Source organism: Poecilia mexicana, unplaced genomic scaffold, assembly GCF_051168715.1.
Source record: "Poecilia mexicana isolate PSO_F unplaced genomic scaffold, ASM5116871v1 scaffold_19, whole genome shotgun sequence".
NCBI classification, from domain to species: Eukaryota; Metazoa; Chordata; class Actinopteri; order Cyprinodontiformes; family Poeciliidae; genus Poecilia; species Poecilia mexicana.
In genome coordinates, this window is record NW_028263388.1 from 9,165,034 (window position 1) to 9,177,750 (window position 12,717).

Here is a 12,717-nt window from a genome sequence, read left to right on the forward strand (position 1 = left end):
ATATATTTAAAGACTACTTTTGAGTTGATTATGAGTAGATTATACCTGATTACTCTGGAGGCAAAAGCAGGCGTAACCAGGACAACAAAAAGAAACAAAAATAAAAACAAGCCAGATGAAGAGATGCCTCTTCATTTTGTCCTTTTCAAGTTCTGGGCATTTTGGAGCAAATACTTTTTGGTTTACTTTATACAAACATAGGCCACAATGTGTGTAAAAATGTTTGTTATAGGAATCTTCAGAAAATAATGTATGATCAATTTAAAGTCGCACAAAAATTTACAATTTTTACAACAATTTATGTCCACAATTAAATAAAATGGGACACTTCTAGAAAATAAAACTGATACATGGTGGCTCAGTACACCAGTGCAAAACAAAGATGTTACAAATTTAACACCAATGACAGAAACACAAAACCCGCATTCACCCTTTCACAAACACATTTATACACCGATACACACGCAGACCAGTAGGCAACTTGGAGGTAAGTGCCTTGCCCAGAAATACATCAACATGTGATGAGAAGAAGCTGGACTTGAACCTACAACTCTCCAGCTGCAAGATGACTACTCTACCCAGTACCCACTGATCCACTGTCGCCCTTTAAAATGATACCAGAGCTGCAAAAGACATCCAAACCGTCTTTATTTTAAAACTTTTTTTTGCTTTTATGACAGAAAGCTGTGTTTCATGTCTCTGTCCACCAGTCTCCAGTCCCACTCCCCTCCCTAACTCAGCCCTCCTCTGGTGACCAGTGGCAACTCCATAGGTCCAGCTCCACCCCTGCAAGATGCAGGGAGTGCACGTAGCGTGTGTCTAAAGTGTGTGTGTTTGTTAGGTGCTTCACCGGCCAGTCAGTTCTCAGCCCCAGCAACCCCCCCTCAGGACATTTGGGTCCTAAGGAGCTCTCCCACTGGTAAGAGTGTGTGACCCCCAAATCACCTGTCAACCATCTAACGCCTCAAACTACCCAACCTCCTAACCTGTTGTGAGCCTTCAGACATCCACCAGTCCCACCATTTAACCAGACTTCTGTACCAGCTTACTTCTGTGTGTACCACTTTCAACCCCAATGTCCTAGCCTTACACTAACCATCCCGTAAAATCCCTGGCTCCCTCCCGTTTGTCCCAGTAATCCTCTAACCACGACCAGAATTGTCTTGCAGGAGAACGTAATGGTAAGTGGTCAGCACAGCAGGTGCTGTGTCTGAGTTGTCTGCCTGGTCATTTGTTGATTTATTGCTGATTAACTAATACTTAAAAAATAATCTGGATTCTGGGATTAATAAAACCAAGTTTAAGAGCTTCACCTTGACTCCTCCATTTGCGCTTCTTGTTCACCAGGGCCAAACAGTTCATTCTGCAGCTGTCCAGCTGGGTCACTGAAGAATTCAGTCAAGTTTAAGGTGCTGATTTTGGAGCAGGGGCTTATTTTACGGATACCATGATAATGTGGACAGCCACACCTGTGTTTGAAAAGTTTGCAGCTCACTGCAGGCTTTCGGTTTCTGGATTATTCCTAAACATCTTAGATGGGTTGTCGCCTTCCAGACTTTGGAACACCTGAATAACTTGGACTTACATATAATTGTTTAACCTCATGACCTTGGGATCTATAGGTGTTTAAAAATGAATGAAAAAACGTCTCGCAACTCATGTACGTCTGTAATACTTCTTCAGATTTCATGACTCCCCTTGGATCTTCATACTTTTCTGACTACTTTTCTGAATAATTTAAAGTGAACGCTGTTAAAGAAATCCTATATGCTACCATAGAGTCACAACCAGCTGCAGTCATGGTCTCTTGCCAAGTTGAAATACATCCTAGAACCTTCAGTGCCTCTTATGTGAATATCTAGATGAATTTATATGCATATGTAAGAGCCTATATGTAAAATTTTTAATAACTGTACATTAGAGGAAATCTCCCATACACTGTACAGTTCCTGTTTTAGAAAAAAAAAATCATTTCAGTTGTAGGTTGTATCAACAGTCCTCCCTGGGTAAACACTCGGAATAACTCCATCCTATGTTTAACCATCAGGACAGGTAAATGAACATGTGTCTGGTTTGATCATTTTGAATCTTTGAGACAGACATGTTGAGAGATGTCGAGAAAACGACTACAGCCGAAGCAGCACAAACCGGAGAAGATGTCTGTGCAACACAGACCTTTCAAGAAGAAAAACTTTATCACCACTTTTGATTTTTCAGCTTTCATCCCGAGCATTTTCTTGCCAGCTGGACTTGACATGTGAAAATAATTTATAAGAAACCCCCCGCTCAGTTCGTCAGTGCTCACATTCCCCCACTCCCGCAGCTTTTACTTTTACACTTAGGTCATTTTTGCGTTGTTGCATCGTCTTTCGTCAGGCGACAGGAACAGCGTTGGCAGCACAGGCAGTGTGGGCAGCAGCCGCAGCGCCGGCAGCGGCCAGAGCTCGGAGAGCGGCCGCAAGCAGAACGGGACTCACATCCGCCACCACGCCGACGCTGGCAAGGTGAGGCGGAAACCTTTCTGTCTGTCTTCTGCTGCACAGCATTTAAAAGTAAGAAAACCAAAGTGGCCAAGACGCTCAGTGACATCTTTGTGTGTGCAGGTGGCTCCCTCTGCAGGTGAAACTGGAGAACAGGTCCACAGTACAGCAGCTGACCAAAGCAATGGTGAGTCGCACAGTTGTTTTCCTCATCCCAGTTCTAGTTACGGATTTAGACTTTGAATCTGAAAAATTGTTTTCTTTCATTTTCTGAGGCGAAATTAACCCTTAACAACTCTTTTTTTACTAACTTCTTGAACATTTGTCATTTCCTCCAATGGTTTCGTTTTATTCTGAAAGCATAAGCTGAATTGTTGGAGTCTCTAACAGTTTAATCCTCCTGTCAGACTCCCATTAAACAGATAAAAAAAAAATCTGTCCTGGATGGAGGTACAAATAAACTTCTTTTCTTAAACAAAAGAGGTCATTGGCAACTTGAGTTCAGTTGTTTTGAAAACAATGGACATGTCTGCTTCGTGGGTCAGTTACGAGATCAGGACATTCGTTTCCGTACACGAAAAACTGAGCAAAAAGAAAAATACCTAACGTGACATAAACTCTCCCTGTAATCTGATCAGCTTATTCTTTTCTTATTGCAAAATGACTGCAATCACTAATCCATGTTTGTTTTCCACTGGCAAATTACACAGAAGAATTCCTCTGACCTTTTCAAATAAATATAAAAAATATGACATAAACATTACCAGGTTTTTTTTTTTGGGCATGTTGTGATGCATTCAAGGCCTTTGGTTTGTTTATCACTTTTAGAAAAACAATTTTTCTGCATAAAACTTTTAAATATTTTCACTGTAACATGCTGTTTTTAGAAAACTACTTTACTTTTGAAATCTCCAATAAAAACATTCCTCCTCGTCTCAATCGCAACAATTCAAGAACAAAAGCTAGGGAAACTTAACTGAAAAGAGTACTTGGACCACGATGTAAGGCAAATGTGATGGTCAATGCTGTCAAATCTGAAGATAATATGATAGCTACACCTCCAGGATCTCTTGGTTTTTCTTCTACCTCAGGAATGTGACCACAATACACAGGAGCGCGGTCAGCTGTTATTACTGTCAGTCGGAAAGGAAATGAAACAGAGGGAATAAAGTCTTACCTCAGCTCACGTCTAAAACCTACAAAACCGTCTTATTCTCTCAGCCTGCAAACCTTACATAACTCTCTGCAGATAGATTGGGGGGGAAAAAAATGCTGTGCCATCATCACCAGAGTTCGATGGGGTTGGAGTCAAGCCTCTTTGCAAAACGTTCAGGTGTTTCACTTTGAAGCCGGGGAGGATTTCCGTGAACCGACGGCTGAGAAGCCAGGAGGGTGAAGTGAGGGAGCAGGGAGATGAGGAGCAGGAGGGAGGGATCGGAGATAAGAGACAGGAGCTAAAAGCAGAGGGAGCAAAACATATCCGTCCGATGAAGGAGAAGGAGGGTAAAAGTGAGGGCGGGAATCGAGCAACGCTGTTAGTTTACAGAGATGGCTGTGCAGCAGAAGCAAGGATGAAGAGCCAGACGGCAGGGTTGTTGCAGCTTCCTGTTCTCCTCAAGGGTAAGAAGTCAGATTTGGATTTAACGTGGTCTCTGATTTCGTTATTCCTTTCAACTCAGGTTGTGCATGAGCAGCAAAAGAAATAACTGGTGTTAGATGGTCCTAGAGGACAATTAGACATAAAAACAAGGGAGAAAAAAATACAATGTGGCATAGAGCAAGCGTGATGGTTTTGTCTTTCTCTTTCTTGCTTACAAAAACTCAGTTTTAGTTAGTTTTTGTAGAGAGTTAAAACTGAGGAGGACATTTTGACTCAATCTAAAGGCCAATTATATGTTCTGTAGGTGCTGTTTACCTCCCTGTGTGGTCAGGGGTCCTGACGCCCATACCAAAGTAAAGAAAACCACCCAAAAACCATTAGCCATCACTCTTAGGTCATTTTAGCTGCTTCTCTGATTAATTATCTCCTTGCTTATTCTGTTTTCAGTTATGTCATACTATTTCTGTTTTTTTGAACAACACTTTGTGAAGACGTTCAAAGCCTAGGGTGTTGTTTCATGCCCTAACTCTGCTTTAAACTTCTGGCCAACTACATCTCTGAGCCTGCCTGCTCTTTTCCCTGGTCGTCATGGTGCTGCTTGTTCACCGATGTTCGCTGACACGCCTCATACAAAAACAGTTGGATTTATGCAAAGGTTTACTCATGCACAGGTGAACTCTCTCTGTTGATTAGGTGACTTCTGAAGACATTCAGTTATGCTGGTAACAAGAACACAGCATAGATAGTGGCATGTATTTAATCTGATTTTCATTTCTCTGGGAAGTAAAAATAGCTGCAGAAGAAGGTTGCTAATTGGTTGCACCTGCAGAACTTGACAAGCGTGTTTGCGGCTGCATATTGGTGCTATTTGCTTTGGGAATCAGACGGTGGGGAAAAAAAAGCAGGCAAGTGCAAATATTGAGCTAAGCTCAGTGTTAGTGGATCCAGACCGCAGTCTTTTATGGATGAAGAATGCAGCATAATGTTGGAAGGATCATTTATTTCAGGAACTTCATCTCTACATGAAACTCGTGTAGAAACTCATGTAGATTAATTACACAGAGATGGATATTTTGAAGACTTTATTTCTGCTAATTATGACAACTTTCCACTTAGATGTAAATAAAATATGACATTTAAAGTTAGAAAATCACACCAGACCAATGAAAAAACACATGGGCCTAATTAAACAATATGTCATTTCAAAAGGTACTTTTAATCTGACAAATGGGCGTCATCTGAACACATATTCTACTTTGCTGACTGTGACTACGTATGTTGGGAATATTGCTGTGTGGTTAGTCCAAACTATAAATGTGGATACTGACAGGTGGGCTGACTAACTAAAAACAGAAAAAAACGGTGGAATGATTAAACCTGAACGGGTTGACCTCAAGCCACAACAAGAGCTAAAAGTGAAGAAATTGCCCGGAAAGGGTGCATTCCTCGGATATTTCTGGGAATGTGTGAAAGACGGGTCAGGAGTTTCCTTAGATCAGATAAGAAGCCTTTACACACCTGGAAAGACCCAACAACACTCAGCAGCGTTGCTTAAATCAGCTTAAGCTGATCGCTTCTTGTCTTTAGCAGCAATGCATACAAAACACTAAGCAAGTTTGAATCTTTTGTTATGATGGATTTTTTTCCCCTCTGTCTTTTTTTAGTCTCTTCAGTTGAACCTGGTAATATTTGTCTTCCCCCAGGATTGATGATGTGTGTTTTGTAGGTGGTTCTCGCCGACAGGCCAACAGCACTCCTCAGAAAGGCTTTATCAGACCAGAACAGCTTCTGGAGGGCAAGGTGAGGGTTTTTTTTAACATTTGACTCCTTTTACTATGTCTTTCTTTTTTTTTTTAAAAAAAGGACCAGAAAAATTGCCTTTGTGCGCCATTAGGACTCTGAAGCCATCTACCAGTGGTTGTGTGAGTTCCAGTTGGAGCAGTACACTTCCAACTTCCTCAGAGCGGGATACGATGTACCTACCATCAGCAGGATGACTCCTGAGGTGGGCTAACGTTTCAGTGTTCATAGGTTACTGTCAACTTTTTTCTAACAGTAGTTACTGCTTTGGAAAATAAATTTGATTCGTCAGGTCCCTGGTGGGATGCTGGAATTAAAATGAAACAGGATAAGTGCAAAAAGTGATGGAAATGTTGACATGGCTAGCTTAGCAACCCGTTTAGGGTGGAGGCTAACAACAGAGTACATGAGCCACATGTAACAAGACTCATTGCAAGACCATTGCTACTTACAAATTCTATAATTCATTAATTTCTGCTGTATATGTTCTTACTCGCTTTACTTAAATCCCTACTTCATATCATGTAATCCATTTTTATTCCATTGCAATTGACGAGAAGAAAAAAACAGTAAATGAACATCAACAAATGAGTAAAATGTCTTTAACTTACCAGGTATGGATTATTTTTGCTGTAACATCCATGTACTTTTTTTTTTTTTTTTTTCAAAATTTGACCTCAGGATCTCACTGCTATCGGCGTGACCAAGCCAGGCCACAGGAAGAAGATCTCATCAGAGATCAGCAAGCTGAGCATCCCCGAGTGGCTCCCAGATTACATTCCCGTGAGATATATATATATATATATATATATATATATATATATATATATATATATATATATATATATATATATATATATATATATATATAATTTAAAACCACACAAATTCTTCACCGCTCTTAAGACGCTGTATTTTCTTTACGAGTCAGTGTAATAAATTGAAAGTCTTGTCCTCTCTTTCTGCTGCTCCCTCTGTGTGTTTGTTGATGTAGTCGGACTTGGGAGAGTGGCTAAGCGTGATTGGGCTGCCTCAGTACCAAAAGAGATTGTGTGACAATGGCTACGACTCCATTGCAATCGTTAAGGACATCACCTGGGAGGACCTACAAGAAATAGGAATCACCAAACTGGGTGAGAAAATTAATCTGATTTCTTTCATTTATGGACCTTTGCCATGACTGAAAAAAATCCTCCTTTGAGTTAAGCTCAGCATAAGATGAATCATCAGGGCTAAAGAATGCCTCTCTCCACCTCAGGTCATCAGAAGAAGCTAATGTTGGCTGTGAAACGACTCTGTGACCTGCAGCGCTCTTGTAATCAGATTGACAGGACGGGAGAGGGAACTCTCAGGAGAAAGCCACCGGCTGCGCTAGAGCTGGTGGCTATTGAACACACACCAACGCACATCGTCCACTCTCATGGACACTCTGATGCTCCATCTGAAAACTGCTGCCCTTCCCCTCGCACCCCCAGGGCTCTCCTCTCCTTTCAGGACTGTGAGCTGAGTGCAGAGCTGCAGAACGCTATGATGGGCAAGGTGGGGGGATCGGTGTCGGAGGCTTTCGGCATGAGAGGAGTTCCCCCCTCTGCTGTTATAGCTGCCATGTCTGTCAGTCAAGAAAGCATAAGCAGGCGTTCGCGTGGCTCAGGGAGGTCGGGAAATTCAAATTCGGGAAATTCCCACGATCACCAAACGACACCGTGTTCTAGCAGAACGTCTAGTCGGCCTGAGGAGAAACTGGGTACTGGGGGAGTGGAGGAGGCCAAGAACAGCCAAAGCAGCCCTGGAGGTAGAAGTAAGCAGATGTCTGCTGAGATGTGGGACCATCAGAGTTGGTCCAGAGCCTCAGAGAAACACCCTTTCTCCACCGTAACACCTCCGCTAACCCCAAGCAAGATGCCTCGCTTTGCTTGCCCCGCAGTTCCACCTAAGTCCAAACACCTGCAGTCCCCCAACCGCCTCTATCAACCTCAGTATCACTCCCACCACCAGCCCCCCTCTTCTCCATCATTGCCATCCCCACAACCCTCTCCCACAAAGAAATACTTCAATCACCTACAGGCTCAGGCAGCAGCTGTCAACGGCCCCCCACGAGTGCTTTCTAAACCCCTGCCTGGAGCCATCCCTGTGCTTAGACCCCCACCCACCCAGGTCCAAGGGGACAACATTCAGAGAGGGTCACAAAATAAGCGCAGCCAAAGTTTGACTCGCTACGCTCTGTCCGACGGAGAGCCCGACGAAGACGATGACCTCCCTCTTCCCTCTTCCTCCGCTTCTTCCGTAACCATACCACCCTACGCCACGCTATCTCGCAGGCCGGGACGTGCCTCAGGACCCCCACGTCAAGTCAACCGCAGCCACTCCTTCGCTGTGCGCTCTCGACACAAAGGTCCACCTCCCCCACCACCCAAGAGGATGAGCTCAGTCAGTGGCAGTCCCACAAGACAGCACAGTGAGTCAGACAGCAAGGCGGTAGAGCCAGAGTTGAAGGCTGGGGTAGAGACAGACAGTGCAGGCAGTGTGAGGAGCATCGCTGCCAAGCTAGAAGGCAGCAGCAGTTGCAGCAGCCCATCGAGGAGGATAGACATACCACCGACCTATGTTCACATTTCACCTGTTCCCAGCACAGTTTCCTCACCAATCTCTTATGGATTATCATCACATATTATTCTACAGCATTCCAAACCTGTCCCTGCTCTGGGTTTGGGAGGCTTAAGGAGGTTAGGAAGTGAGAGGACAGAAGGAGATACTGACAGACACCGAAGTGGAAATACAGAGGAAACAACTGAAGAGAAACTGAAAGCAAGAAAAAGTGAAAAATTATCTAGTTCTTCTGTGTCACCAAAGACCAATTCCGGGAACCATCTACCTTTCGCTGAAGAAGGCAACCTTACTATCAAACAACGACCCAGGATAGCCATTGTTACCCAGGCAGACACCGACACTAGGTCTCCAACAGATGGTCCAGTTCAGACCCAAAACAGCTTGGAGCCTCTAGAGTTCAACCTGAAAGAGTCTGATACTGTAAAAAGACGGCACAAACCCAAAGACAAAGGTGCTTCCACACCAGAAGAGGCTACTACTCCCAACCAAGAGGAAAACCGCCTGCTGGTTACCAGTCCACACTCACACGTTGAAGTCAGAGGTGTAAATAAAGGAGAGGCAGAGACACCGGGGAATGCTTTCCTTAGAGTTGGCTCTGTGGGCAAAGGTTCAAAACCTCCTGTATCCTCAAAACCTTCCACTCCTCTAAAACAAAACCCCAATGGCAGTCTAATGAGCCCTCAAAAAATTGATCCGACGGCACGGGTTACTGCGCAAACAGCCATTCCAAATTTGACCAGTGTGCAGATACACACAGTCTCTCCAAAACTGAGCGGCAGCTTTCACATCCAGACAGGCATGCAGAGCCCTAAGCCCAGTACGCCTTTACAGACAGTTGGGTCCAAGCCGGAGAGTCCGCAGAAAGCAACTGCATCAAGGCTCTCTCCGTCCAACGCATCGCCCATTTCAACAGGAGGTAACTGTCACACTTCTGTCGCATCTTTACAGTTTGGGTATTTTGGATGTGACAGTAGAACTTCTTGTTTTCTCAGGAACAAATCTCCAGATAATCCAAAGCGTCTGTTTTCCTGCTCCATCCTCCATGACGCTGAGCTCCTACTCCCCTAACTCGGCCTCGTCAGGTCAGTCAAGGAAATCAGGGGGATCTCTGTCTGGTGTAGCAGGTCTGGAGGTTCTGGCCCAGAAGAGACTGGAGCAAACCAGTACGTCACTGGAGGCTGCTCTCAAAGTGGTGGAAAACGAACTCGCACATGGCAGCAGTGCGGATGGGTAAGAAGTTTCAGTTTCTGTACTGGGTCGCAGCTAATGTGGGAGGACATAAACAGGTTCAAAGTTTGTCATTAAAATTTGATCTGAAGCTAAAAAGACTCCATTTAGGTCTGGATCTGAACCACGGACCACCATTTGGATACTTGGAGTCTCAACAGTACAGACATGCTCTCTCAAGCAGAACTTTCTTGAAAGAGCTTTTCTGAACTCAGTCATGAACAATGTTTAAAAATGTAGGTACAAGCACCAGTTGTTAGAGCTGCTACATTATGTTGACCTACATTCCTGCCTTCAAAGGCCATTTGTACGCTACTTCTTGAGGAGTTGAAACTCAGATCAAACTCAGTTTATTAAAGTTCCAGTTAAAATTCTGAAAACCAGTGGGAGTTGGGAATCTGCAACAGCATCAATGACAAAATTTACATACCTGAGACTGGAAAAGGTCTTTTCCAGGTACAATTAAGCCCAATTATGCCAAATGTCCCCAAATTTCTAATGTCTTGTATTTTCTATGAAACAAATGAACAATCTCCACTTGTTTTAGCATCCTGCAGACCAAAAAACAATTATTTTTACTTGAACTAATGTCACTTTAAAGTCAGGCAGTGTAATGATTTATAAGTAAATCTTCCTGACAGTCTGCTGCCTGTTTCCTAGCTGCAGCAGCAGCAGCAGTTCGGTGAAGGCAGCTGGGAATATTCTGGACGACATCGGCAACATGTTTGACGACCTGGCGGTCCAGCTGGATGCCATGTTGGAGTGACGCCCCGGCCCACAGATGGAACGGCTGAAAATCGACACCTGTGGCGCACCTTGGACGTACAGACTCCTCCTCAGGCCCTCTGGATGGATCAGTGAGGGGCACAACTGAGGATTTTCCAGCGCAATATTGTCCTGTTTTTTTTTTTTTTTTTTACTTTTTATTTTTAAACCCAAGCACTTGGCCTCAGGACACACACCTGGGAATGTTCCTGGATGGACAACAAACAGTAGCATGAAAGATCAGCCTGCAGATATCTGCTCAGTGTGCGATGACTTGAGGAAAAAGCGGGTCCATCGTACGTATAAATACAGAGAAAAATCCGATGGCGGCGCTCCGTCACATCTCTTTATATGGAATATTTTAACCTAGAGTTATATTTATACTGTTAACGTTTTTTTTTTTGACAATAATGACTGAATTAGTGTACATAGTTCTATGTATATTTTGCAGCTTTATGTCAGTAACAAGTTCGATGCATTGAAAGAAACTAGTTCTAACATGTTTTTACCAAACTGTCGGTGAACAAATCACTGGACTCCTCTGAACCGACAGCTGGGATTAGTCACAGCTCGCTTCAGGGTGCTAAGATGAGAACACACTGTTAACCAAAAAAAAACAAAAAAAAAAAAAAACGGGTAACACCCATGTGTTACTTCTTCTTACATTTCAGCCGAGGTCAGTGTGTTTCTCGGCAGGCAGCAAATGTTCTGCGTTTAACGAAAACAGCACACTGGGAGTCTGTGTACCTGTGGGTGCCTGGTTTGTGACTAAATTATTTTAATAGAGAAAAACGTTTTGTTTTCTTATGAGTTAGGTGTTCAGTTTTGTGTATTCTGAGATTCTTCCAAGTCTTCTGATGAGAATAGTTTCCTCAAACTGATGTGCTTCACGCTGTTTCAGTCCCACAAGATGAATTTCTCGCTTTCAACGTTTGAAGGTTTTTGTCACGCCGCAGTTTACATTCCAGCCAACATGTGGCGCCGAAGCTGCACATACCTTTGAGTTGGAGTAGTTCTTAAAATGTCAGAGAGAGCAGAATAACTCTTCTCATGCAAAATGATTAGCTTCTTTTATTGTGACTGAGACTAACAGGGATGTAATTCAGATTTCAGCACCATAATTCTTCACCGTGGGAAAGGTACCTGTTGCTACTACCATTAAAATCAACAATCTCCATTCAAGACACACCATCCAAAAATTAGTCGCTACCCTTTCTGACAACTCGTCCACTTTGCTGTTAATATTCATTGGGACTGGTTTTATCAACCATTTCAGGTTGAGCTTTCTTGTGTGTTTGCAGAGCAGAAAGGCAGATTAAAGAGTATTTATTTTCATTTTTGTACCATATTTTTTTTAGTTTGTTTTCAGCAAAGTTTTGTGGTTCTATATAGTTACATTTTTTCATAAGTCTGAAAACAATTAAAACATGTTACAGGTTAATAGCGTTATTTCACAATTACTTCAATGTGTCAATATGTAAATCCTGTGACATGCTGGATATTGATTTGTCTCCCGTTTCTCCATCTTCTGACAAAAGATTCTCAGTTTTGATTTTGCTCCATTATTATGGCAAGTATCCCGATCATCACCAAATATACCTGGATTCATAGAAGACATTGTGTCAGGAGGACGCTTTGTTCATGGCAGTGTTCTTTATGCAGCCTCTGGGCCAAAAGATGAAAGATGACTTTGTGCATTTTCTAAAAAAACAAAAAACTAAAAAACATCAGAAGCTGCAAAGTTTGCACACCAGTAATGGTTTAGTCTGTAATTTGAAAACCCCAAATTTCCAATTCATGTTAAAAATTTGGAGGGTTTTCTTTAAAGCCTAAATGTTTGGCAGTAAAATACAATAATTGTTATATTTATAAGAACTTCTCCCAGTTGTGGAGATTTCATTATTCTAATCCAGAGATTGACAATCAGGAATATATTTTTTTGCACTGTTTGATTTCTTTGTTTAGTTGTCTTTATTTATGTTTCCTGCTGAATTCTGTATCATCCTGGAAAGAAATGAGACCAATAGTAGAATCCTGTTGTAGTCCACCTACAAACAGTGTGTCTCTTTATAAAAAAAAGTTAATAAAAAATATTTTGATATTTTTTTTGTAAGTGTTTAATCTCTGGTTTTCTAAAACCAATTAGATTTTACAGTCATCCTGGAAATTTCTGCTGTGAAACACAAGGAACCCACTGACTCTGGGATCACTAATGGACATCACAACACAGACTCAACT

General features: G+C 42.6%; 1 protein-coding gene across 1 annotated transcript in view; it reads left to right on the top strand.

Annotated features, from left to right (window-relative positions):
• Positions 1–12,580, top strand: part of caskin2a (CASK interacting protein 2a) — a 52,402-nt gene extending 39,822 nt beyond the window's left edge. The window contains exons 13-22 of the mRNA XM_014970194.2: positions 842–919; positions 2,377–2,504; positions 2,604–2,667; positions 5,807–5,880; positions 5,975–6,085; positions 6,562–6,663; positions 6,875–7,013; positions 7,139–9,403; positions 9,480–9,717; positions 10,375–12,580. Of these exons, the coding sequence (XP_014825680.2) occupies positions 842–919; positions 2,377–2,504; positions 2,604–2,667; positions 5,807–5,880; positions 5,975–6,085; positions 6,562–6,663; positions 6,875–7,013; positions 7,139–9,403; positions 9,480–9,717; positions 10,375–10,480 (3,305 nt within the window). The 3' untranslated portion in view covers positions 10,481–12,580. The remainder of the gene's footprint in view (positions 1–841; positions 920–2,376; positions 2,505–2,603; positions 2,668–5,806; positions 5,881–5,974; positions 6,086–6,561; positions 6,664–6,874; positions 7,014–7,138; positions 9,404–9,479; positions 9,718–10,374) is intronic.
• The last annotated feature ends 137 nt before the right edge of the window (positions 12,581–12,717 follow it).